Source organism: Panulirus ornatus, chromosome 47 (genome assembly GCF_036320965.1).
Source record: "Panulirus ornatus isolate Po-2019 chromosome 47, ASM3632096v1, whole genome shotgun sequence".
NCBI lineage: Eukaryota > Metazoa > Arthropoda > Malacostraca > Decapoda > Palinuridae > Panulirus > Panulirus ornatus.
In genome coordinates, this window is record NC_092270.1 from 22,617,126 (window position 1) to 22,640,689 (window position 23,564).

General features: G+C 39.9%; 2 protein-coding genes across 2 annotated transcripts in view; one reads left to right on the forward strand and one right to left on the reverse strand.

Moving 5' to 3' along the window:
- The window catches only part of LOC139763679 (lysophosphatidylserine lipase ABHD12-like), a 41,157-nt gene extending 30,207 nt beyond the window's left edge, over window positions 1-10,950 (forward strand). The window contains exons 7-10 of the mRNA XM_071689984.1: window positions 2,724-2,841; window positions 7,504-7,665; window positions 10,025-10,152; window positions 10,598-10,950. Of these exons, the coding sequence (XP_071546085.1) occupies window positions 2,724-2,841; window positions 7,504-7,665; window positions 10,025-10,152; window positions 10,598-10,637 (448 nt within the window). The 3' untranslated portion in view covers window positions 10,638-10,950. The remainder of the gene's footprint in view (window positions 1-2,723; window positions 2,842-7,503; window positions 7,666-10,024; window positions 10,153-10,597) is intronic.
- Window positions 10,951-14,341: 3,391 nt separating this feature from the next.
- On the reverse strand, window positions 14,342-23,530 carry mRpL27 (mitochondrial ribosomal protein L27). Its single transcript, XM_071689991.1, has 3 exons — window positions 22,926-23,530; window positions 18,329-18,513; window positions 14,342-14,612 (listed from the first exon to the last, which is right to left on the reverse strand). Exons 1-3 carry the CDS (start codon window positions 23,008-23,010, stop codon window positions 14,400-14,402), a joined length of 483 nt encoding a protein of 160 aa, XP_071546092.1. The 5' UTR covers window positions 23,011-23,530; the 3' UTR covers window positions 14,342-14,399.
- Window positions 23,531-23,564: the final 34 nt, after the last annotated feature.

Genomic DNA, 23,564 nt, shown 5'->3' on the forward strand with positions numbered 1-23,564 from the left:
GTTCTCAGTGAATGTAGGTTTGCGGCAGGGGTGTGTGATGTCTCCATGGTTGTTTAATTTGTTTATGGATGGGGTTGTAAGGGAGGTAAATGCTAGAGTCCTGGAAAGAGGGGCAAGTATGAAGTCTGTTGGGGATGAGAGAGCTTGGGAAGTGAGTCAATTGTTGTTCGCTGATGATACAGCGCTGGTGGCTGATTCATGTGAGAAACTGCAGAAGCTGGTGACTGAGTTTGGTAAAGTGTGTGGAAGAAGAAAGTTGAGAGTAAATGTGAATAAGAGCAAGGTTATTAGGTACAGTAGGGGTGAGGGTAAAGTCAATTGGGAGGTGAGTTTGAATGGAGAAAAACTGGAGGAAGTGAAGTGTTTTAGATATCTGGGAGTGGATCTGTCAGCGGATGGAACCATGGAAGCGGAAGTGGATCATAGGGTGGGGGAGGGGGCGAAAATTTTGGGAGCCTTGAAAAATGTGTGGAAGTCGAGAACATTATCTCGGAAAGCAAAAATGGGTATGTTTGAGGGAATAGTGGTTCCAACAATGCTGTATGGTTGCGAGGCGTGGGCTATGGATAGAGATGTGCGCAGGAGGATGGATGTGCTGGAAATGAGATGTTTGAGGACAATGTGTGGTGTGAGGTGGTTTGATCGAGTAAGTAACGTAAGGGTAAGAGAGATGTGTGGAAATAAAAAGAGCGTGGTTGAGAGAGCAGAAGAGGGTGTTTTGAAATGGTTTGGGCACATGGAGAGAATGAGTGAGGAGAGATTGACCAAGAGGATATATGTGTCGGAGGTGGAGGGAACGAGGAGAAGAGGGAGACCAAATTGGAGGTGGAAAGATGGAGTGAAAAAGATTTTGTGTGATCGGGGCCTGAACATGCAGGAGGGTGAAAGGAGGGCAAGAAATAGAGTGAATTGGAGTCATGTGGTATACAGGGCTTGACGTGCTGTCAGTGGATTGAAGCAAGGCATGTGAAGCGTCTGGGGTAAACCATGGAAAGCTGTGTAGGTATGTATATTTGCGTGTGTGGACGTGTGTATGTACATGTGTATGGGGGGGGGGTTGGGCCATTTCTTTCGTCTGTTTCCTTGCGCTACCTCGCAAACGCGGGAGACAGCGACAAAGTATAAAAAAAAAAAAAAAAAAAAAAAATATATATATATATATATTTTTTTTTTTTTTTCTTTTTTTTTTTTCCCCAATAGAAGGAACAGAGAAGTGGGCCAGGTGAAGATATTCCCTCAAAGGCCCATCCTCTGTTCTGAACGCTACCTCGCTAACGCGGGAAATGGCGAATAGTATGGATGGAAATATATTTTATTATCATTATTATTATTTTGCTTTGCTTTGCTCAGGCAGGAGGGTGAAAGGCATGCAAGGAATAGAGTGAATTGGAACGATGTGGTATACCGGGGTCAATGTGCTGTCAATGGATTGAACCAGGGCATGTGAAGCGTCTGGGGTAAACCATGGAAAGTTTTGTGGGGCCTGGATGTGGAAAGGGAGCAGTGGTTTTGGTGCATTATACATGACAGCTAGAGACTGAGTGTGAACGAATGTGGCCTTTGTTGTCTTTTCCTAGCGCTACCTCGCGCACATGCGGGGGCAGGGTTTTTTTATGTGTGTGGATGTTTATGTATATACATGTGTATGTGGGTGGGTTGGACCATTCTTTCATCTGTTTCCTTGCGCTACACACACGCACATATACATACATACATACATACCTATACATTTCAATGTATGCATTCATATACATACACAGACAAATAATATACACATGTACATATTCATACTTGCTGATAAAACTTAAATTTCTACCTGCAGACAGGAGTTTACCTTCTGATTTATAACCTAACTACAACGTGCCCTTCTGTATAAGGTAGACTTTCCCTCTTCCCCCCAGAACTCTTGTAATGTTTTTATTTTTCCTTCTCTATAACCACATTTTCATATTTCATGTATGACTTAGCCTCATTTGGACTTCTGCCGTTGATGGGAGCCTTGTGTTTATAAAGATAAAAGACCCAAGGCACAGACTTTAGTGTGTAGTGTGATGTGGGTTGGTGGCTGGGAAGGGCCACTTGCATCTCTACATTGATGATATATGTTTGGGCAGCTTGTTGGTTTTCTCTGAATAAGCATTAGCCATATACAAAGTTATAATGGCAGTTAAAGAGGGTGAAATCTTGGTGATTATGCTTTACTTAATGAGTGAAACTGTTTTCACTCCCTTGCAAGTCATTGCTCTATAATGTTCATAGGACCTTTGAACAAGATATGTTTTTTATTGTTTAAAAACGTCTTCCTTGCTTTACTACTTTCCTTGACTGATCAAGTTCAAAAATATCCCCTTAACCTTGCAAACATGTATGTCTTTTTCTTTTTCATACTATTCGCCATTTCCCGCATTAGCAAGGTAGCATTAAGAACAGAGGACTGGACCTTTGAGGGAATGTACTCACCTGGCCCCCTCCTCTGTTCCTTCTTTTGGAAAACTAAAAAAAAAAAAAAAAAGGAGAGGGAAGGATTTCCAGCCCCCCACTCCCTTCCCTTTTAGTCACCTTCTACGACATGCAGGGAATACGTGGGAAGTATTCTTTCTCCCCTATCCCCAGGGATAAAATATGTATATACATCCATGTTTATATTTATATGGTAGCTTTTCTAGCTTATGTTTTTCTTGTACTTCTACTTTTTGCTTTTCGTTCTCCATTTTGTCTTTCAGAGTGTCTTGCCATGCAGTATCAGAGCTGTGCAGAGAAAATAATTGTCCACAAGGATTAATTCTAGAAGCACCTTTTAACAATCTTCATGATGAAGTGGTACTTAATCCTTTATCACAGGTAGTGTATTTGATATTCCATTTGATAGAGCAAATTATGTTTATTATGCATTTCACTACTAGTAGTAGCCTGTTTATCCATAAGCATTTTGGCATTTCAAAGCAGTTTTCTTCCAGTTACTACACAGTCCTTGTATATATTGTAAGTAAAATGAACCAGTTTCTTTATCTCTGTTGATTCATATCTTCTTTTTCCTTAGTCACTGATACCTGATGCCCAGTTTTTTGATGGATTGTTACATACATGATCATGAGATTTTAATTTTGCCGTGTAGATATAGAGTGTTTGTGCTGTTGAACAGCCAGTGATTGTGATTTTGAAAGAGTGGATGGTTTGTTAGATGAGGCAAAGTGCAGGGTTGAGTGGGTGAATCGTTTCCAAAGGATACATACAAACTTTTCTTCTTGTCTGAACCATTCCTTAGCTTCCTGAGGCAGGAGTCCCATCTTTATTCTGTTGGGCTCCTGCACTGCTCAGGAAGCTGACCATGTCCACTAGGTGGGACCACGGGCTAAGTTTTCTAATGTTTGTCATGTAATGTAGGAGGTGTATGATGCATTTGAGCAGTAAGTGATCAGTGTTTTCTATATGGTAGTTGCATTGCAAGCATGAAGGGTCTTGTGATATTTTAAAGCTGTATTTGTAATATTGGAGTCCAGAGTGCATATAGAAAGAACAACTTGTCTATGTCTGGGAAGTATAGTTTCTGATGCCTGTATGTTGGGCGGGGTAGTGTTTAAGATTGGTAAGGGAGATGTTTGTTTAGAACTTTATTGGATATTTCATTGTGTATGTGTTTTCACCTCCAATTTGGTCTCCCACTTCTCCTCATTCCCTCCACCTCTGACACATATATCCTCTTTGTCAATCTTCCCTCACTCATTCTCTCCATGTGACCAAACCATTTCAAAACACCCTCTTCTGCTTTCTCAACCACACTCTTTTTATTACCATGCATCTCTCTTACCCTTTCATTACTTACTCGATCAAACCACTCACACCACATATTGTCCTCAAACATCTCATTTCCAACACATCCACCCTCCTACACACAACCCTATCTATAGCCCACGCCTTGCAACCATATAACATTGTTGGAACCACTGTTCCTTCAGACATACCCATTTTTGCTTTCCGAGATAATGTTCTCACCTTCCACACATTTTTCAACACTACCAGAACTTTCGCCCCCTCCCCCACACTGTGACTCACTTCTGCTTCCATGGTTCCACCCACTGCCAAATCCACTCCCAGATATCTAAAACACTTTACTTCCTCCAGTTTTTCTCCATTCAAACTTACCTCCCAATTGACTTGTCCCTCAACCCTACTGTACCTAATAACCTTGCTCTTATTCACATTCACTCTCAGCTTTCTTCTTTCACACACTTTACCAAACTCAGTCACCAGCTTCTGCAGTTTCTCACCCGAATCAGCCACCAGCGCCGTACCACTACCGAACAACAACTGACTCACTTCCCAAACCCTCTCATCCACAAGACTGCATACTTACCCCTCTCTCTAAAACTCTTGCATTCACCTCCCGAACAACCCCATCTATAAACGAATTAAACAACCACGGAGACATTTACTGAGAACCAGTCACTTTCCTCTCTTCCTTTTCATACCCATGCCTTACATCCTTGATAAAAACTTTTCACTGCTTCTAGCAACTTGCCTCCCACACCATATATTCTTAATACCTTCCACAGAGCATCTCTATCAACTCTATCATATGCCTTCTCCAGATCCATAAATACTGCATACAAATCCATTTGTTTTTCTAAGTATTTCTCACATATATTCTTCAAAGCAAACACCAGATCCATGCATCCTCTACCACCTCTGAAACCACACTGCTCTTCCCCAATCTGATGCTCTGTACATGCCTTCACCCTCTTAATCAATACCCTCAAATATAATTTCCCAGGAATACTCAACAAAATTATACCTCTGTAATTTGAACACTTACCTTTATCCCCTTTGCCTTTGTACAATGGCACTATGCATGCATTCCACCAATCTTCAGGCACTTCACCATGAGCAATACATACACTGAATATCCTCACCAACCAGTCAACAACACAGTAACCCCCTTTTTTAATAAATTCCTCTGCAATACCATCCAATCCCGCCGCCTTGCCTGCTTTTATCTTCCACAAAGCTTTCACTGCCTCTTCTCTCTTTACCAAATCATTCCCCCTGACCCTCTCACTTCGCACACCACCTCGACCAAAACACTCTATCATCTAACACATTCAACAAACCTTTAAAATACTCCATCTCCTTCTCACACCGTCACTACCTGTTGTTACCTCCCCATTAACCCCCTTCACCGATGTTCCCATTTGTTCTCTTGTCTTATGCACATTATTTACCTCCTTCCTAAACATCTTTTTATTCTCCCTAAAATTTAATGATAATCTCTCACCCCAACTCTCATTTGCCTTATTTTTCACCTCTTGCACCTTTCTCGTGACCTTCCGCCTCTTTCTTTTGCAAATCTCCCAGTCATTTGCACTATTTCCTTGCAAATCTCATCCAAATGCCTCTCTCTTCTCTTTCACTAATAATCTTACTTCTTCATCCCACCACTCACTACCCTTTCTAATCTGCCCACCTCCCACGCTTCTCATGCTGCAAGCATCTTTTGTGCAAGCCATCACTGCTTCCCTAAATACATCCCATTCCTCCCCCACCCCCTTACGTAAACCTTTGCTCTCATCTTTTTCCATTCTGCACTCAGTCTCTCGTGGTACTTCCTCACACAAGTCTCTTTCCCAAGCTCACCTACTCTCATCACTCTCTTTACCCCAACATTCTCTTTTCTTTTCTGAAAACCTCTACAAATCTTCACCTTCACCTCCACAAGATAATGATCAGACATCCCTCCAGTACACCTCTCAGCACATTAACATCCAAAAGTCTCTCTTTCAAATGCCTATCAATTAACACGTAATGCACTAACGCTCTCTGGCCATCTCTCATACTTACATATATATACTTATGTATATTTTTCTTTTTAAACCAGGTATTCCCAATCACCAGTCCCTTTTTTCAGCCCACAAATCTACAAGCTCTTCACCATTTCCATTTATAACACTGAACACCCCATGTACACCAATTATTCCCTCAAATTCCACATTACCCACCATTTCATTCAAAACACCCATCACTATATCTCAGTCTTATGCATCAAAACTGCTAACACACTCACTCATCTGCTCCCAAAACACTTGCCTCTTATGATCTTTCTTCTCATGCCCAGGTGCATAGGCACCATTAATCACATATCTCTCTCCATCCACTTTCAGTTTTACCCATATCAATCTAGAGTTTACTTTCTTACACTCTGTCACATACTCCCATAACTCTTGTTTCAGGGGTAGTGCTACTCCTTCCTTTGCTCTTGTCCTCTCACCAACTCCTGACTTTACTCCCAAAACATTCCCAAACCACTCTTCCCCTTTACCCTTGAGCTTCGTTTCACTCTGAGCCAAAATATCGAGGTCCCTTTTCTCAAACATACTACCTATCTCTCCTCTTTTCTCATCCTGGTTACATCCACACACATTTAGACACCCCAATCTGAGCCTTCGAGGAGGATAAGCACTCTCCGCATGACTCCTTCTTCTGTTTCCCCTTTTAGAAAGGTTATATACAAGGAGGGGAGGGTTTCTAGCCCCATGCTCCCATCCCATTTAGTGTCCTTCTACGATATGCGGGGAATGCGTAGGGAAGCATACTTTCTCCCCATCCCCAGGGATAGGGATATATATATATTTATTTATTATACTTTGACGCTGTCTCCCGTGTTAGTGAGGCAGCGCATGGAAACAGACGAAAGAATGGCCCAAACCACCCACATACATATGTATATACATATACGTCCACACATGCACATATACATACCTATACATCTTAATGTATACATATATATACCCACACAGACATATACATATATACACATGTACATAATTCATACTGTCTGCCTTTATTCATTCCCGTCGCCACCCCACCACACATGAAATGACAGCCCCCTCCCCCCCACATGTATACAAGGTAGCACTAGGAAAAGACAACAAAGGCCACATTTGTTCACACTCAGTCTCTAGCTGTCATGTATATATTCATACAAATTCGCTATTTCCCACATTAGCAAGGTAGCATTAAGAATAGAGGACTAAGCTTTAGAGGGAATATCCTCACTTGGCCCCCTTTTGGAAAAAAGTTTTCCTCCTTCCATTTTTCTTCTTTCTTTAACCTTTCTACCTTTAAGAGTAAGGTCTACAAGCTCCTCATTCTTTTTCTTAACATATATTACTTTCACTCAAAATGGCAATGATTTGGACATGTTTTGCCTATGCCACATTGGTGACTATTATAACATTTTCATCCATCAGAACTTATTCCAGCATTTGCAGAGCATGTATTTACCTATATCCCTTCATCAGCATTTCTAAATGTCAGTATATTTATAAACAAATATGTTTTCATATGATTGCTAGACTTTTGATCCAATAAAGGATTATAACTTAAAAGAATGGATAAACTCTGTTGATATTTGAGTTAGTGACTAGACATTGAGTTTCAGTAGTCAGTTCAGGGATTGGACACTCTACATCTATTGGCAATAATGCTGTTAACTCTATTTATTCACAGATCTTTCACCATTTGCCATACTTTGACTGGGCTTTCATAGAACCTTTAAGAGAAATAGGGATTGAGTTCCAAAGTGACGTACATATTATCCATATCACATGTGCAGTCATCATTCTCCATGCACAGGATGACAAGGTTGTGCCGATTGAACTTGGAAGAAAGGTATGTATGTATAATGTGACTCTCAGTTTCATTGTCAACATTTTTCGGGATTTTGATTTTTCAGAAAGGTCATTCATTATGTCACTTTGATTACCTTGATGATAATGACAGGTTTAGTTTAAAACTATTGCCCACATCAAGATACAACTGTTAAAGTTAACTTTATTTTAATCCTTGAGAAGGTATTGGTTGCAGAAATGCAAGTGATTTGGTTTATTACTCTTCGAATAAACTTAGTCTTGTGACTGATGCTGAAAACCAGTCAGTTAGACTTAATTTGGTCAATCAGAATAATTTTAGATAAAAAGAACTACTGGACAGTTTCCACAGGACCAGTTGAAATCAAAATGTATACCAACAAGATATATCGTAAGACAAGTTTACCCTTCCACTATGGTGCATATGTGTGCATGTTTGGGGGTTTATGTATATGTGTGAGTGGGTGGGCCACTCTTCGTCTGTTTCCTGTCGCTACCAAACTGACGCAGGAAACAGCGATCAAGTATAAATTTATATTTATTCATTACACTTTGTTGCTGTCTCCCGCGTTAGCGAGGAGCGCAAGGAAATAGACGAAAGAATGGCCCAACCCACCCACATACACATGTATATACATTTATATATTTATCTAAATTTATTATTGACAAAGAGAATAGATGTGTCAGAGGTGGAGGGAATGAGAAGTGGGAAACCAAATTGGAGGTGGAAAGATGGAGTGAAAAAGATATTGAGCGATTGGGGCCTGAACATGCAGGAGGGTGAAAGGCGTGCAAGGAATAGAGTGAATTGAAACGATGTGGTATACCGGGGTCGACATACTGTCAATGGATTGAACCAGGGCATGTGAAGCGTCTAGGGTAAACCATGGAAAGTTTTGTGGGGCCTAGATGTGGAAAGGGAGCTGTGGTTTCGGTGCATTTTACATGACAGCTAGAGACTGAGTGTGAACAAATGTGGCCTTTGTTGCCTCTTCCTAGCACTACCTCACATGCATGTGTGGGAAGGGGGTTGTCATTTCATGTGTGGCGGGGTGGCGACGGGAATGAATAGAGGCAGCAAGTATGAATTATGTACATGTGTATATATGTATATGTCTGTATATGTATATATATGTATACGTTCAAATGTATAGGTATGTATATGTGCGTGTGTGGACGTGTATATATATACATGTGTATGTGGGTGGGTTGAGCCATTCTTTCGTCTGTTTCCTTGCGCTACCTCGCTAACGCAGGAGACAGCGACAAAGTATAATAAAAAAGAAAAATAAATATGTATGGAGTGATAAAAGAGGTGAAAGTAAAACTAGGGGAAAGGAAGTGCAGAGATAGAATGTGATGGTGAGGTATGGTTGGTAGCAGCAAGCCTGTTTGCAGATACCATGTTTTTTGCTGAAAGTGAAAGGATTTGCAGAAGGTTATGTGTGTAAGGGTAGCCAATTGATGGTACATGTGAGTAAAAGTATAGTAATAGTGTTTGAAAGGTAACAGAGTGAAAGTAGATTTTGCAAAAGTGAAAGAAGAAAGTATACTAAATTGTTTATAGATAAAGGGGAAGAAAGACTGTCAGTGGTGAGAGAATTTAAGTATTTAGGAGCCATCTTCGGTAAGTTTGGCGATATGGTAGGAGAGATAAGGGAGACAAAAGTACAGGGTAAAAGAGTCATTGGGTTCCTTAATATGATAATTAAGGGTAAAGGCATAAGTATGGAAATAAAGAAAGGATTAATTGACAGCATAGTCTCCCCAAAGCTGACATAAGCAACTGAAACATGAACAAGGGATGAGTCACAGTGGTCAAGAATCCAGGATCTGGAAATGAGCTATTTGAGAGGAGCATATGGTATAACTAGATGGCAGAAAGAAAGAAATGAAGGAGTGTAAGAGGGATGTAGTATGGCATGGATTGCAAAGGGAATGAATTGTGGAGTGGTAGAATAGGTGCAGTGTAATACTTTGAGGTGGTTTGGGCATGTGGAAAGAATGCAAGATGGTTAATTTATTAGGAGAGTATATGATAGTACGATTAAAGGGGTTGGTGTGAGAAGTATACCACCTGTGACACAGGGAAATAGAGTGAAACATTACTGGAGGGAGAGAAATGGGAAGAGAATGCAAGGAATGGCGTATGCGGAGGAAACGTAAGGGTTGGGATAAGCCTTGGCCACCCTGTTGATGGAAGTTCCCGGAGGGAATGGGCATCAGAGATATAGATATTTAGATAGAGTATCATATATTAGGGCCATTATGGAGGGCAGTAATACGTGATGAGAACTATTTTTTCCAAAATGTATTTGAGGATACAGGGTATGATTTGGCACATGTGAAAAGAGAACTTTACCTACCCTCCACTGTTTCAGCTGGTGAAAGCAGCACAGTTAGGACGACCCTCAGGAGCTGTTCCCATAAAGTTTATTGAACTAGAATCTAGTTTTGGTTATGGTCACAATCATATCTCCCAGGCGCCAGAAATTTCAGTTATCATAAGGTGAGGAAAATTTTCACAATATAAATTTAGTGTACTTGATAGTGAATGAATTTTGGAGGCGTCTGTTGTTTAATAGTCTAACGTGCTTAGTATTTAAACATGTTTCGAGAGCCAGTTTTGAATCTCTGTCAATCAGAAATGCTGAAATATTGAGATTAACCTTGTCAGTTAGTTTGTCTCTTAACTTTAAAAATAAATATTTTGAAATGTTTTACACCATATATATTTATATGTACTAGATAAAAATAACACTTGAAGACTCCATTGGAAAGATTGTAATCTATGAAAATCTGGAGCTGAAACACTGATTGATCCAAAGAATTCAGACTGAGATCTACCTGTCACTGAACTTAGTCAAATTAGAATACTACTTTTCTGTATACTGTCATTCATTGTTTTTTAGATTTCATAATATCATTACAGAAATCTTTTATCTTTTTTTCAGAGACTTTGTAAATAAAGCAAAGATCACAAAAAAGATTTAGAAGACAGGACAGGAAAGAGAAGCAACAGAAATTTAAAAGCAAAAGATACATAAAAACACATTGCAGGGCATGTGAGACAACTCTTGCTTTACAGTGATCTCAAACTCAGGTGATGTCCACTGTGTTGTTATTTAGTTTTTCTCTGACATTTTGCTTGTGATTTTTATACCTGGTTGACAGTATGGTAATAGTTTTGCTTAACCTGTGATAAATAATGACCTCTGATTTATATGGTGCTGACAGGTTCACTGGTTCCTGTATGTGAAACTAAAGAACTAATAAATGTTCATTTTAAGGAAATCTAAAATCAGGATTTGGTTCTCTCTTTATCATTTAACTTGCAGAGCTTGGCTTTAGTCATTATGTGTATTTAAATGTAAAAATGTGTATTTAAATGTAAAAGCAAATGGATTTGTATGTAGCATTTATGGATCTGGAGAAGGCATATGATAGAGTTGATAGAGATGCTCTGTGGAAGGTATTAAGAATATATGGTGTGGGAGGCAAGTTGTTAGAAGCAGTGAAAAGTTTTTATCGAGGATGTAAGGCATGTGTACGTGTATGAAGAGAGGAAAGTGATTGGTTCTCAGTGAATGTAGGTTTGCGCCAGGGGTGTGTGATGTCTCCATGGTTGTTTAATTTGTTTATGGATGGGGTTGTTAGGGAGGTGAATGCAAGAGTTTTGGAAAGAGGGGCAAGTATGAAGTCTGTTGGGGATGAGAGAGCTTGGGAAGTGAGTCAGTTGTTGTTCGCTGATGATACAGCGCTGGTGGCTGATTCATGTGAGAAACTGCAGAAGCTGGTGACTGAGTTTGGTAAAGTGTGTGAAAGAAGAAAGTTAAGAGTAAATGTGAATAAGAGCAAGGTTATTAGGTACAGTAGGGTTGAGGGTCAAGTCAATTGGGAGGTGAGTTTGAATGGAGAAAAACTGGAGGAAGTGAAGTGTTTTAGATATCTGGGAGTGGATCTGGCAGCGGATGGAACCATGGAAGCGGAAGTGGATCATAGGGTGGGGGAGGGGGCGAAAATTCTGGGAGCCTTGAAGAATGTGTGGAAGTCGAGAACATTATCTCGGAAAGCAAAAATGGGTATGTTTGAAGGAATAGTGGTTCCAACAATGTTGTATGGTTGCGAGGCGTGGGCTATGGATAGAGTTGTGCGCAGGAGGATGGATGTGCTGGAAATGAGATGTTTGAGGACAATGTGTGGTGTGAGGTGGTTCGATCGAATAAGTAACGTAAGGGTAAGAGAGATGTGTGGAAATAAAAAGAGCGTGGTTGAGAGAGCAGAAGAGGGTGTTTTGAAATGGTTTGGGCACATGGAGAGAATGAGTGAGGAAAGATTGACCAAGAGGATATATGTGTCGGAGGTGGAGGGAACGAGGAGAAGAGGGATACCAAATTGGAGGTGGAAAGATGGAGTGAAAAAGATTTTGTGTGATCGGGGCCTGAACATGCAGGAGGGTGAAAGGAGGGCATGGAATAGAGTGATTTGGAGCGATGTGGTATACCGGGGTTGACGTGCTGTCAGTGGATTGAATCAAGGCATGTGAAGCGTCTGGGGTAAACCATGGAAAGCTGTGTACGTATGTATATTTGCGTGTGTGGACGTATGTATATACATGTGTATGGGGGTGGGTTGGGCCATTTCTTTCGTCTGTTTCCTTGCGCTACCTCACAAACGCGGGAGACAGCGACAAAAAAAAAAAAAAAAATGTAATTCTTCATCCAGAAGGACACCAGGTTTTGGAACACGAGAATAAGTGCCTTCACCAATCAGTCTTGGATTTTTTCTTTTAATTCCTATGCTGACAAACGTAGATTAGCTTCTAGCTGATGTTTCAGGATGTTTACTGTGCATGGTGAAGTCTCACGAGCCTTCCTGGGTCTTCCCTTGTGTGCTGGTGTTGCCTTACCTCTGCTGTTGTAAAATCTTAAAAGTCCATATCTAAATTGATTGGACACTAGCACCAACAATTCTTAATATTTCCCTTACTGGTTTCTGTGCCTTGTACTCACTATTTGCTCTTTTGTCAAGTCCTTTTGCTTCCCCATTGTGGCTAGAGAGCATGAAAACCTTCAGTACTAGGGTATCAGAAGGGGAGAAACTCGGGTAGACCATCAACATTTATCAGCTTCCTACTAATGATAAAAGACAACTTGCAGTTGTTTCCCTGGGCATGCTCATAGCTCTGCTCCTCTCATCACTGCCTGATGCTTGATAACCAAAAATTTAAAAAATCACGCTCTGGCTGCAAGGGATAGTGAGCCGGAATTGGTTATAGGATTATGCGTTGGCTCTTTCGTGCGTAATTAATGTCAAAGTGTATTGAGGCTAGTGTTTCTAATTGTGTGAGCACTAGTAGCCTGCCTCAGTTTTCCTCATGTTATATTGGCAGAGGGATGTTCTTGCTTTACTCATCCTGGCTGCCACTTCATTCATGGAATTTCACTCCTGGGCACTGTATTTCTTCCACCTGTGCTTTATGATGGTTGACTCTTACCTGGCTAAAGAGAAAACCGAAATTCTCACCAAGAGTAAGAAAATGTGGGTACACATGAGATTTCTGAGTGCACTGGGTGCTCAGAACACACAATCAGGTGCCTTGCCTCATTCAGATCAGGACCCAAATGAACCAAAAAGATGGACATAGAATACGTCAGGAACCTTGACATTTTCATACCCGATGTCTGCAGATGGCAAACAAGGCCAGAGGAGAAATGGCATCAAATATCTTTGATGCCAGTTCCCTTCGGGAACTCCTTTTAAGGGGCAGACATGGCAAAAGAGTCTCCATAACTGGTGAACTCATGTTCCTTCTTATCCTTTAGTGCCTCACTCTTAACAGGCCACTGGCAGAGGTCAACTCTAGCTCTGTACTTTCAGAGGTTCCTACCTTATGTTCCTACTGACTAGTTCTATCTGATGTGTCTACCTAATGTTCCAACTGAATACTTCAACCTGATGCTCTGACCTAATATTCCTACCTACTGCTTTTACCAACTGTTCATCTAATGCTCCTACCAACTACTACTATCTATTGCTCCTGCCACTTTGCCAAAAGGTAGGGCTAGGGCATAGCAATCACCACCGGAAAAGCTAGTTACGAAGAATGAGATGTGTGAGTTGAGTGTTGTCAAGTGTTACATGAAACAAGGATATACTGTGTTTGTGGACAGAATTCCAGCTATCCAAGGATGGGTGAGGCAGAAAGAAAAGACAGCTACTCGAGTTAGGAAAGTGCAACTTGACTGCCAATTAAGTGCTGGCTCACTATGCAGCCATCGCTAACCCTCCCAATACCTAGGTGGGTAGTAACAGTAATATGTCTCCCTGGTCAATGGCTGCCTACCAACTACTGTACCACCTTTGGAAATATATGGGGAGGCAGACGAGGTTTTTTTGAGGACATTATCATTCAGCCAGCTACAGGCAACCCATATGCAAACTGAAACCCCACCTAGATCACCAGGATACTTTGTATATAGAAAAAAATTCCACACAAAGATGAGCTTGGCGTTCCCCATCATTATGCAAAGACAATTAATCAGGTTACCCAGGCTACCTGTTACTGTGATCCAAAGTTTTCTGACTATGAGACAAATGACTGACGTGTACGAACGTACCTTGCTTACTAATTATCGAAAAGAATCATGTACAAAATACATCACCCCCAAGATTTAGGATAAAATAAGAGACAATCATATAAACAAAATGTTTAGGAAATGCTACAATATTTACAGACTCTCAAACAAATTTCCATTATATCTGATCAACAAGTTTAAAGTTATTTTTCTGGGGTTCTGTAATGACATGGAAATAGGTTTTGTAAATTGGTACATCCTCTAGATTTTGAAGCTCATCATAGAAACGTTTTATAAATCTGTGATCCCAATTTGGATTCACTTTCTCTGTTGTCATCATAACTTGTCCATTCTCTTTGGCAAAAAGAGTTCTGTCTCGTCCAATGCCAACCTGAAATTGTTATTAAAAACTAATGAGTATAACAAAATACAAAACTATTTCATATTCAATTTTACACAAAGTTAGGAAAGATTTGGAGAAGGGTTTCAATCTCACAACCAGAGATGAGTTAATTTTGTTACTACAGTAACCACAAGTACTGTTGTAATATGTTCATTCTCACCTTACACACTGCATTAAACCTCATAAGCAACCTAGAAATATTTCTCTTATCCCTAAAGGCCAATGTATATTGATATATTGGTGAGAGGACAAAAGCAAAGGAAGGAGTAGCACTACTCCTGAAGCAGGAGTTGTGGGAGTACGTGATAGAGTGTAAGAAGGTAAACTCTATATTGATATGGGTAAAACTGAAAGTGGATGGAGAGAGATGGGTGATTATTGGTGCCTATGCACCTGGTCATGAGAAGAAGGATCATGAGAGGCAAGAGTTTTGGGAGCAGCTGAGTGAGTGTGTTAGTAGCTTTGATGCACAAGACTGGGTTATAGTGATAGGTGATTTGAATGCAAAGATAAGGAATGTGGCAGTTGAGAGTATAATTGGTGTATATGGGGTGTTCAGTGTTGTAAATGGAAATGGTGAAGAGCTTGTAGATGTGTGTGCTGAAAAAGGACTGGTGATTGGGAATACCTGGTTTAAAAAAAGATATACATAAGTATACACATGTAAGTATGAGAGACGGCCACAGAGCGTTATTGGATTAAGTGTTAATTAATAGGCACATGAAAGAGAGACTTTTGGATGTTAATGTGCTGAAAGGGGCAACTGGAGGGATGTCTGATCAATATCTTATGGAGGTGAAGGTGAAGATTTGTAGAGGTTTTCAGAAAAGAAGAGAGACTGTTTGGGCAAAAAGAGTGGTGAGAGTAAGTGAGCTTGAAAAGGGGACTTGTGTGAGGAAGTACCTGGAGAGATTGAGTGAAGAATGGAAAAAGGTGCGAGCAATTGACAAAAGGGGAGTGGAGGATGTATTTAGGGAAGCAGTGATGGCTTGCACAAAAGATGCCTGTGGCATGAGAAAGGTGGGAGGTGGGCAGATTAGAAAGTGGAAGTGAGTGGTGGGATGAAGAATCAAGATTATTAGTGAAAGAGAAGAGAGAGGCATTTGGACAATTTTTGCAGGGAAATAGCGCAAGTGACTGGGAGATGTATAAAAATAAGAGGCAGGAGGTCACGAGAAAGGTGCAAGAGGTGAAAAAGAGTGCAAATGAGAGTTTGGGTGAGAGAGTATCATTAAACTTTTGGGAGGATAAAAAGATGTTTTGGAAGGAGGTAAATAAAGTGCGTAAGATGAGAGAACAAATTGGAACATCAGTGAAGGGGGTTATGGGGAGGTAATAACAAGGAGTGGTGAAGTGAGAAGGAGACTGAGTGAGTATTTTGAAGGTTTGTCGAATGTGTTTGATGGTAGAGTGGCAGATATAGGATGTTTCGGTCGAGGTGGCGTGCGAAGTGAAAGGGTCAGGGAGAATGATTTGGTAAACAGAGAAGTGGTAGTGAAAGCTTTGCAGAAGATGAAAGCCGGCAAGGCAGCAGGTTTGGATGGTACTGCAGTGGAATTTATTAAAAAAAGGGGTGACTGTGTTGTTGACTGGTTGATGAGGATATTTAATGTATGTATTCTTCATGGTGGAGTGCCTGAGGATTGGCAGAATGCATGCATAGTGCCATTGTACAAAGGCAAAGGGGATAAAGGTGAGTGTTCAAATTACAGAGGTATAAGTCTGTTGAGTATTCCTGGGAAATTGTATGGGAGGGTATTGATTGAGAAGGTAAAGGCATGTACAGAGCATCAGACTGAGGAAAAGCAGTGTGGTTTCAGAAGTGGTAGAGGATGTGTGGATCAGGTGTTTGCTTTGAAGAATTTATGTGAGAAATACTTAGAAAAGCAAATGGATTGGTATGTAGCATTTATGGATCTGGAGAAGGCATATGATAGAGGTGATAGAGATGCTTTATGTAGAGTTTTACGAGCATATGGTGTGGGAGCTAAGTTGCTACAAGCAAAGTTTTTACCAAGGATGTAAGGCATGTGTGCGAGCCGGAAGAGACGAAAGTCATTGGTTCCTCATGAATGTCAGTTTGCGGCAGGGGTGCGTGATGTCCCCATGGTTGTTTATGGATGGGGTGGTTAGGGAGGTGAATGCAAGAGTTTAGGAGAGAGGGAAAGTATGCAGTCTGTTGTGGATAAGAAGGCTTGGGAAGTGAGTCAGTTGTTGTTCGCTGATGATACAGCACTGGTAGCTGATTCAGGTGAGAAACTGCAGAGGTTGGTGATTGAGTTTGGTAAAGTGTGAGAAAGTTGAGAGTAAAAGTGAATAAGAGCAAGGTTATTAGGTTCAGTAAGGTTGAGGGACAAATTAATTGGGAGGTAAGTTTGAATGGAGAAAAACTGGAGGGAGTGAAGTTGTTTTAGATATCTTCTCCCACATTCACCAGTTCTTTAAAACACTTTCCATCTTCATTTCACTTCTTCCTTTTGATTCAGCAATTCCCCTTCCTTACTTCCCATGTCAACATTTCCACTCTTACATCCTCCTCTTTCCTTTTTCACCTCCTTCCAGTATAGTTTCTTATTATCCCAAAACTTTTAACTTAACTTTCTTCCAAAATATTCATCTACTCCTTCTTTACTTTCCTCTATCTGCTACTTAACATTTTGTATTCTTCCCTCCTCCTTTGCTGAACTTCCACTGGTACATTCCCATTGAGCAATCTACCATATGCCTTTTTCTCCTCTCCAAAGTATTTCTAATCTCTTCTGTCCATCATGCACTGCCCTCTTTATTCCTGCATCTCACTACCTTGTATCCAACTAGTGATTCTACAACCTTTACTAGTATTTCTCTAGACATTTTAAACACTTCATTCACATATGATTGCATTCCTACATTCATTGCACTTCCATCTAAGCTTTCAGTTACCTTCCTTTCATACTACTCCCTGTAATTTTATAGATTCATCTTCTCGCTTGCCAAATATTCTATCTCTCCATTCTTACTTACACCATACCTTCACTTCTCCCTGATCCTCATCCCCACAAGAACTGCAAAATGGTCAGAGTCTCCAAAGAATCCTCTCACAACTCTAGCATTCAGCTCAGCCTTTCTTAATTTTTCATTCATTGCCACAGTCAAAGCCTTTTGCTCTTCTCCTCCATCATTCCTCGACCATATACATCTATGCATCATCTTGTGCTGAAAAAAGGTATTCTGAAGGTATAGCAGTCCCATTGTTTTTGTACAGATGTAAGGTATGGGCTATAGATGAGGTGTGCAGAAGGGTGGATGAGTTGGAAATGAAATGTTTGAGGACAATATGTAGCATGAGGCACTTTGATTGAGTAATAAAAGGGTAAGACAGAGGTTTGGTAATAAGTGTGCGGTTGGGGAAGCTGAAAAGGGTGTGCTGAAATAGTTTGGATACATGGAGAGAATGAGTGAGGAGAGATTAACAAAGAGGATATATATGCATTAGAAGTGGACAGGTTGATATGCTGTCAATGGACAGAACCAGTGCATATGAAGCAGCCTGGGAAAACCATAGAAAGATCCATGGGGCCTGATTATGAATAATGAGTTGTGGTTTAGGAGCATTATACAAAACATTATATGTCTGATGGTCCACAAACATATGTAAGTCAGTGCATGTGGAGCAAAGTGAGGTCTCAATCTCGGTAGGGGTCAATGATTATAATCATTCTTACATTCAGCCCTGGGTGATAATTAAGTCCAAGCTGTCGCACAAGAATTGTTCCTTGACTAACCCACACACCATCTCTCTTCTTGATACCTCGATGTTTTCCTCTTGCTCTTCCTTTTTTGTTTCTGCTACTGCCACCTGCTTTCTTGCTAGCATTCCGTATACTTGTTAACCAACCAGCTGTTTTGTCTGTAACAATTTAAATACTCTTCACTCTAAAAAAGACTAATGAATGTGATTACTTCTAATGCCTCTAAAACAATATTACACATGCTTATATGAAAAACTTCAAGATGTTCTACTATAATAAGCGACATTCCACTAAGTTGCTATATATCTCAGCTATCAGTAAACCAAACTATGTGGATGACTAAGTGGTTTTTTAAGTCAGAAGTCTATAAAGTGGACCATGTGATGACAGAGATTTTCTATGCCAGCAGGCAGTAAAATGGGTCACGTGAATAGAATTTTTTTTTACAGATCCTAACGTAGCACTGTGGATACTGGACACTAAATCATAAGAAAATTGCTCACACCTTACACTGCATATTATATGTATCACATACCACAATAGAAATTAATAACTGCACACTTATTTAAGAGAATTTATACTGACAATGGAGGGTGAAAAGTGGTACTGGTATAGTAACTCATGCTCAGAGTTTTTTCCCCTTACGTTTTCAGACATAGCACAAACACCTTCACTCAAGTTTCATATCATCAGCGAAATCTTACATTTAAGTGAAGTTGTCCAAAAAAATCCTGAAATTATTCCTGTTTCAGTAAAATGCACCTATTTGATCTGAATGAATGTCACAGTTTAAAGGTACTAAGCATCTATCTCAGCAATTACAAAGGCAATTTACAGGCTAAAAAAAACTTTTTCCAAGACAATACTTGCAATACCACTGGTAATATCTTTATCACCAGGAACTGCTGCAGTAATGGAGTCTATTTCCAGCACTTCCTATGACGACCTGTCATGCAAGGCTACAATGAACGAGAAAGGCCACTCCATGCTCCTCTCAGTGTACATGCACAGTTACTCCCTAAACACCCACTCACAGGACTTGAGAGCACATCAGCCCAAAGAGCCCACAACCCTGTTCCTGAGCAAGGTGTGGTGTCCTAACATGGAGCCATTCTGGCTGCTGCAACTGACATGTATCATCAAAAACCCAAAGTACCTTCAGACTAGTTTGCCCCCAGTCCTTTGGACTAGTAAGACTTCAGTTCTTATAAGTAGTAAGCATCTAGTCCTTAAGACTAGTGTGACTACAGCCCTTACGACTGGGAAGGCTCCAGTCCTTAACATGAATGAGACTCCTGTCCCCAAGACTGGTGAGTTTCCAGTCCTTAAAACTAGTGAGATTCCAATACTTAAGACTAGTGAGACTGTAGTCCTGAAGAATGGTGAAACTCATTCCTTAAGTCTAGTGAGACTCCAGTCGTTCAGACTAGTGAGACTCCAGCCCAAAGAGCTAGTGATACTCCAGTCCTTAAGACGAGTGAGACTCCAGTTCATAAGACTAATAAGATACATAAAGTTACAAAGATACACAGACCCAAATTTCAAGCAAGGTGGCCAGGCCTTAATGCTAAAAAGAAGAAGAAGAAGAAGAAGAAGAAGAAGAAGAAAAGGAACCCTTGCAATCGTCAGAAGAAAAGGATAATAAAGCAAAGGCTCTCTCCCCATCCTCCATTCCTTCTGGCAAATGCCAGCAGGAAAACAGGCTGACAAAAAGCTTTGTAGGATTAATAAGCCTGAAGGAAATTTTCACAGGAAAGTCATAAGGTAGACTGAACATGAATAAGTCATGCATCCTATCATCAATGACATGCATCCTTTCACCTTTTGTTATAAACACAATAATAAGAATAAACTGAGCTCCAGCCTCTTGTCTTCCTATGCCTATACTATTCCTGATGTTGAAGAATGATACAGTCATTCTTAATTACTCTCTCAAAGCAGGTGACATCGGTTAATCAATGTTGGTATGATACTGCAACATGGCCAGGGAAAGATCGGTGATTTGCTACTTATGCGGGGGGTTGGGCAGTGGCATGAGTGGCCACTCAATGTTTTATTTTTGTTGACATTCAGGAAAAAATAATGCTCAGTAAAAAGGTATATCACCTTCATAGATGACAAAAATGAAAGAAATTTCTACCAAGGCATCTTTTCAATTGATAAAGGTGATATTGGGTGTGGAATTTTAGGTGTAGCACCTATAACTCCGTCAGAATTTCAGGTGTAACACCTTAACTTCCACCAATCTTAAGTTTTTGAAAACTGGGGAAGGCTCTCAAGAGGAAAATTATGGCAAAAAATAACAATTTTGTTGAAATCTTGCATACAGTACATGAACAGGAGGGACACACATGGCATCCTGACATCATTCATTTTCTATTGTTCAGGACTTTAGAGCAATGACTGCCCTGCAACCAGCTAATCAAAAACATTCGCCTGACCCTTACTTAGATTCTATATGGCTTCATTCATTTTGTGTCTTTATACAAAATGAATGAAACTGTAATAAAACATGAGCACTTGCCTGCAGAGTGTACAAATGTCTATTATCCTACATCATTTACACATTGCAGTGAATACTGCCATGCACTGTAACACTGGAATCTGACTTAATCAAAGTTTTACAAAGATCATGGGTAAGTTCACAAGTCCGCATTCATTTCCTTAGGATTAAATTAATCCTTAAGAAATCTCTCCAGTACATCGTCAGATTCTTATATCTCTTAGGACATCTGAACTCAGAACATTATATTATTATCATTATTATCATACTTTGTCGCTGTCTCCCGCGTTAGCAAGGTAGCACAAGGAAGCAGATGAAAGAAAGGCCCAACCCACCCACATATACATGTATATACATACTTGTCCACATACGCACATATACATACCTATACATCTTAACGTATACATATATATACACATACAGACATATACATATATACACATGTACATAATTTATGATTTATTATACTTTGTTGCTGTCTCCCGAGTTAGCGAGGTAGCGCAAGGAAACAGTCTTTCGTCAGTACATAATCTCAAAAAAAAGGATTACTGCACATTTTTCATAATAATGCATAAAACAATGGGAACTTCACAAATGCTGTCTTCAAACAATAAAAGTTCATATTCTTTGAGTTCTATATTTTTTACAATATATAGTATTATCATTTAATAACACACTTTCCCTATCCCTCATGAACTTACTATGAGCAAGTTCATCAATATCAAAAGAGAGTTTTAAAGTATGATAAGGCAAAATCCCACACTCATGTCATTACTTTTAGTAGTAACAAAGATTCAATAAAAGAAAACTAAGATATCAAATCTATAAAAGCAGTGTCTCTTTTCTACACTTTATCCCAATGCTCAGTCATCAGTGTGTCTGGTGTTTCTCAGCTACAATAAGAACAGGGATAAATCTCAACTGCTACGGAGGTTCGGTAAGGTTTTCATGGGTTCTGTTCATTTTTTAGGTGTTTCACAAACTTTTAAATTTGACATCTCATTTTCTGATATTCATAACCATTATCACTATCACCTTAACTTAACTACCATCAAACATACAGAAAACTATAATGTTCCAAATCACGCTCTGTAAACCTTATTGCATTTTCTAGTCACAAGAGTTACATTACAGAACAAAGTCAATCAATACCCAAAGCTAGTTTCAATATAATATAAACAGAAGAATTAATGAAAAAAATGAATCTTCATCAGGTACTCAATACGCCTCAGTCAAATCACAAAAGGCCAACTGACCCATACTAGGCGTGTCCTTCCCACAACCACCCAACCTACAGAGCTCATATACCTATCCAACCTATTCTTAAAACAATTCAAGGTTCCAGCCCCAACCACTGCATCTGGCAAGCTATTCCACATATCTACCACTCTACTGCTAAACCAGTGCTTCCCCAAACCCAATCTGAACCAAATTTTTTCTATTTTGAAGCCATTATTGCAAGTTCTAACCTGGTTGGGTATCCTTAGAACATTTCCAATTTCCCCGTATTTAAATCTGTCATCCATTAGTACACCTCTACCATATCCCCTTTGGCCATCCTCCTTTTCAGTGAATGTAAATTCAATCTAGCAAGTCTTTCTTCATGACTAAGATTCCTAATTCCTGGTATCATTCAAGTCAAACTTTAGTGAACTGATGGTAAGGCGACCAAAACTGCATAGCATAGTCCAAATGAGGTCTAACTAATGCAAGATAAAGCTTTACCATTAGGCGTTTTGTTACTAACACTTCTAGTAAATTCCAACATTCTATTTACCTTGTTATTAACTAAGCCTATTTACTCTTGCCTTGGTTTTAGGTCTTGACTTACTAACACTCCCAAATCACTTTCACAGTATAATTTCCCAGTTAGTCTATGATACAAATAGTATTTTGTGTTACCCCCTCCCCACTTCCCTATGTTCAATCTTTTACATTTATTTACGATGAAATCCATTTACTTCCCTCGTCAAGCTGTTACATATCCATGCTGCTCAGGAATACAATATCAATTGTAGTTAAAAGTTACTGGAAATTAGTCTCTTCATATTCTACCCATAAACTTACTATACAACGTATACGATCCTTCAGAAACGCCGGAAATACTGGAGATGCTAAAGCTCAATAATTTCTTAGCCAGGCCGGTCGCCATGATTGTTGTTTACATGGGCAGCCAGAGCCTGCCGGGCTACACCATGTAGGGCTCACCGGCTCATAACAAGATCAATTTTTTTTTATTTGCAACTATTACGCGTCCTTTAAAATTCAGTAGAGGAGGCATTATTATTACGTACAGTCTTTGGTATAAAAAGGTAGAAGTGGGGTATATTCAAAACATTAAGATAAATGCAAATGAACGCTATTACAGAGATATTACTTCAGAAAACAATACAATAGAGTACTTTCAACAAAATTCCTACTTGTATAGAAACATTGGTGATTAAATTGTTGAACTTATAAGAAGCATATCCTCGTCCACAGCAGTTTCCATATAGGGTTAAGTCAGGTGCAAAAGGTGACTATTTACGATGTTCAAATAAGAACATACAAATAAACGGTTTCAAATAATGACACCACGAAAATGTAGCGAGTGAAGAAAAGTGACATAGTGAAGTAACCAGGGAAGTTGAAATGATCGATCGCCTTGTCAACCCAACATGACCGGGTCACGCAGTACACAGTACACAGTGTCAGTCAGTGAAGTAT